A 3,733-nucleotide genomic window follows, 5' to 3' on the forward strand; every position below is an offset into this window, starting at 1 on the left:
TTCCTTGCAGAAAAGAATTTGAAGTGACACCCTCCGGTGTTCTTTTCTCCTTGCCCATCACACCAAACCCTTTGTGAACGTCACTCCAAGACAAACAGTCAACACATAACTGTGACCTGGGGCCTGACACAGTATCTACCCACAGAACCAAGAAAAACAGGAAAGACCTTCCAGCTAAACAGTGTTTAAAAATTAAGCCTTGTTACCTACAGGAACAATGCAAACAGGTTGTTATTTCAAGGAAAGGAAAGGCAAGGAAAGGAAATACCTCCTCATCGTGGCCAATGCCAACATAGAAAGAGCGGCGGGGTCTGTAATTCCTCCTCAGCAGAAACTCCAGAGCTTGCAGAATGCCCTGCAGGAAAAGCAGAACGTGGTGTGCCATCCCTGTGTGGTAACAAGGAGAATAAAGGCAAAAGAATGCAGTGTGATGGAAGAGAATTGGGATGCTCTCACAGCCCTTGTGCTGTTCACAGCAAAGCTTTGATTTCTACCGCTCCCACTGGGGATATTCCCATTCCCTGGAGAAGACCCCGCAGTGGTCTCGATCAATAATGCTCTGACAGGTGCCACAGTGCCAGGGTAGGGACATGAAATACAGAGCAGCTGCTTCTGGCCGCTGCTGTCAGGGACAAACTGCACAGGGAGCACCACAGAGTCCGAATTATCCAAGGAATTCACTGCTCCCCTAAAGCACCTGTCACACACCCAGATTGGCTTTCACTGGAGCTACCAAATCCAGGGATTTTAAGGAGCAGCATGTTTTGTGCAAGAAGTGCTAAGATGACAGAAACAGAACAAAAAACTTAATCTGAAGAATGAGAAATCAAATCTATCATTTGCTATGGCAATAGATATAAAAACCAATGTATTTGCTCTATTATTCCATCTCTCTTTTTCAATTTAAATTACTTAAGTATGCACATCTCACCTCTATCTTGTCAGCACCCATTTTTTGCCATGTTCACTGAAATTGCTGATTTTTTTTTTTGGCCATTTGTGGAGTTACTTGTGCAGTTCACAGCAGAAGGAAGCACCACCCCAAACTTTTAAGTTTCAATGCTTTGAAATTAATGATTAAACATCCTGAAACTTTCTAAGAGTGTGTCCAGTGTGAGACTGGCTTGCTAAACATCTGTTCAAATTTAAATACAGGGCTGCCATGGAAGTAATCCTCAAAGTCACAAAGGGCCATTTTCTTTAATAATTTTTCCAACAACCTTTTCCCAATGAGAAAACCTTCACAGATCAATCTTTTCTGAATACATTCCTCCCAAATGCATTTAGTACAACAGCTCTTTGTTTTGCCCCAGGCTGGATAAAAGATGCAGGGTTATTTGCTGATCCTATTAAATAAACAGTTTAATTTGAAACTCAAGCCTTTTCAAAGGGTCAATTTTGGCTTTGAGTGCCTGTGTGACACCTGGGAAAAAGGAAAAGGTCTATCCCTGGCTTCAAGCACAGCATTTGACAGAGAATAATGGAATGGTTTGGTTTGGAAGGAACCTTTAAGCTCATCCAGTCCCAAGGGCAGGGACACCTTCCACTGTCCCAGGCTGCTCCAAGCCCCATCCAACCTGGCCTTGGACACCCCCAGAGATGGGGCAGCCACAGCTGCTCTGGGCACCTGTGCCATGAAATTTTAAACTGGCATTTAACCAAATACATCTGCATTTGAATATGATTCTCCTGATTCTTCAAGAGTTTTAACCCTCTTTTCTTCAGTAAGTGGTCACTCCACTCCCTGGGAGAAAACTGCAGCGCTTAGGAATTTCTGCCTAACAGAAAGAGGGGCGAGAGACACAACACAGCGAATTTCAAGAGGATGGATTTCTCCCCTCTGCCTTGCCCAGGCTGTGTCTTTGTGGAAGGACATTACCAAGCACACGTACAATGGCAGAGTTTTTGTTATCCAGCGTTCCTCGTCCATAGATGAAACCTTCGTGCTCTGCAGCTGAGAAAGGAGGGAAATCCCAGCCCTCGGGGGGAGCAGGCACCACATCCATGTGTGCCAGCAGCATATAGGGCAGCAGGCCAGGGGCAGAGCCCTGAACTGTAAAGAGGTGGCTGTATTGCCCAACAATTTCATGTTGGATGAACTTTGAAGAAAATACAGCCGGGAAGACTGTTAAGAAAAAAAAAAATTAAAAACACATGTAAAAGAAAAAGTTAACAATAATGGCCAATTTTAGCATTATCCCATAGAGCTGTCACCTAGGTAGCACCAGGGGGGAACTGTAAATAAGACTGACCACAACAGAATAGAAGTTCTCACACTTTTACCAGTCCATCTCATTTTGTATTTAGAACTTCCCTAAACAAACCCAGAATTCTCGCTGAGCAGTGCTGCAGCTCTTTTGCAGGGAGCAATGATGCAACTACCAAAAAATTAGGTTGAAGCAGCAGCAGTCATCCTCCTTTTATTTTTTCATGGCATTTAACCATCTCAAGGACCAAAAACCACTATTACAAAAAGTCTTTTAAACCTTTTGGGGTCACTGATACCCCCAAAACACTGTTGCAGAGGGGACACACGTGTGACATTCCTGACAGGCCTTTCTTCAGGAAAAATATAAAGATCTGTTCCCTTCTATTCAGGAATGATATCTGCTCTCTTCTATTTGTTTATGAAAATGGAATAGAGCAGCAGACACTGCCAAGGATGGAAGTTCAGTACCTTTCTGAATGTAAGTCCCAAATTCTGCCATGGCAGTTGTATTCAAATCCTCTGGAGACCTGGACACGGTTGGGATTTTAATGGCCCCTTCAAAGAAACACAGAAGAGAAATCACTCAGCACTGAAATCAAACAATGCTCCAGTTGCACTTCAAAAGGGGAAGAGTATTTTTGTTCCTGAATATTTTCCAGGCTTTAAACATTATTTCACAGCACAGCATGAGCTGCCACAATCAAAAAAAGACTGATGTGCTTCAGCTGGGCTGTGCACACGCAGCCACCAGCGTTTGCTAACAGCTCAGCCAAGGTATCTCTCCAGATAATTTGACTCCACTTTTCATGCTGAAGTGTTGAACGATATTGTTAGAAATGCTACTGTCCAGGAGCAGCTGCAATTTGCTTGGGTGATCTGATTCCTCAGAGTCCTGAACTCCTCTGGCAGCTGAACAGGCTGCTGAGTTGGCAGTCCAAGGTTCTTTCTCAAGAGTAAGGCATGTTGTGATGGTTATTACACCTTCCTACTGCTTTATAAATTAACATATATAAACACACAGGGCTTTTGTTGGCCCTTTTGGTCTGCCCTGTCATTCAAACAGGCTCTCCAACATCCAGTCCCTGTCCTGCAGAACATGGGAATAACTTAGTCCCAGCTGCCTTTCCGAAGAGCAGCTGCCAGGCGAGGTTATGGATTCTTTTGAGGTCGTGTGATTCATGAATTAACACAAAAATCTACTGCGAGCTTTCATTTTCCCATTAAAAAAAGAATGCAAACATGATTTGCTAGGCAATAAATCCTACAAACCAACAAGGTATGAGGTTTACACACAGGGTTTTATCACTTCGTGCCAGATTGTGGTTTCCTGCACAGTGCCAGCCCTCCTGAGAGGTAAACCCCTTAAATCTTCTATGTCAGACAGCACAAACACCCCAGGACTGGTCACAGCAGTGAGCAAGAAAGGGAAAAAATTCCGACAGTGACTTATCCAGTGGACAAAGGGATGTCTGGAAACGCCGTCATGGGTGTCTGGCAAAATTCTGTGTGTACGAGCAGGAAAGA

General features: G+C 44.0%; 1 protein-coding gene across 2 annotated transcripts in view; it reads right to left on the reverse strand.

Annotated features, from left to right (window-relative positions):
• Nucleotides 1–2,909, reverse strand: part of PM20D1 (peptidase M20 domain containing 1) — a 10,439-nt gene extending 7,530 nt beyond the window's left edge. The window contains exons 1-3 of one of the 2 annotated variants that reach the window (XM_017727274.1): nt 2,678–2,907; nt 1,893–2,125; nt 269–355 (exon numbers count right to left, since the gene is read on the reverse strand). In XM_017727274.1, the coding sequence (XP_017582763.1) occupies nt 269–355; nt 1,893–2,125; nt 2,678–2,708 (351 nt within the window). In that variant the 5' untranslated portion in view covers nt 2,709–2,907. Of the gene's footprint in view, nt 1–268; nt 388–1,892; nt 2,126–2,677 lie in introns of both variants that reach the window. The other variant, XM_017727275.1, reaches the window with a different exon arrangement.
• Between the last annotated feature and the right edge of the window lie 824 nt (nt 2,910–3,733).

The sequence above is a fragment of the Corvus brachyrhynchos genome, unplaced genomic scaffold (assembly GCF_000691975.1).
Source record: "Corvus brachyrhynchos isolate BGI_N302 unplaced genomic scaffold, ASM69197v1 scaffold72, whole genome shotgun sequence".
Classification (NCBI taxonomy): domain Eukaryota; kingdom Metazoa; phylum Chordata; class Aves; order Passeriformes; family Corvidae; genus Corvus; species Corvus brachyrhynchos.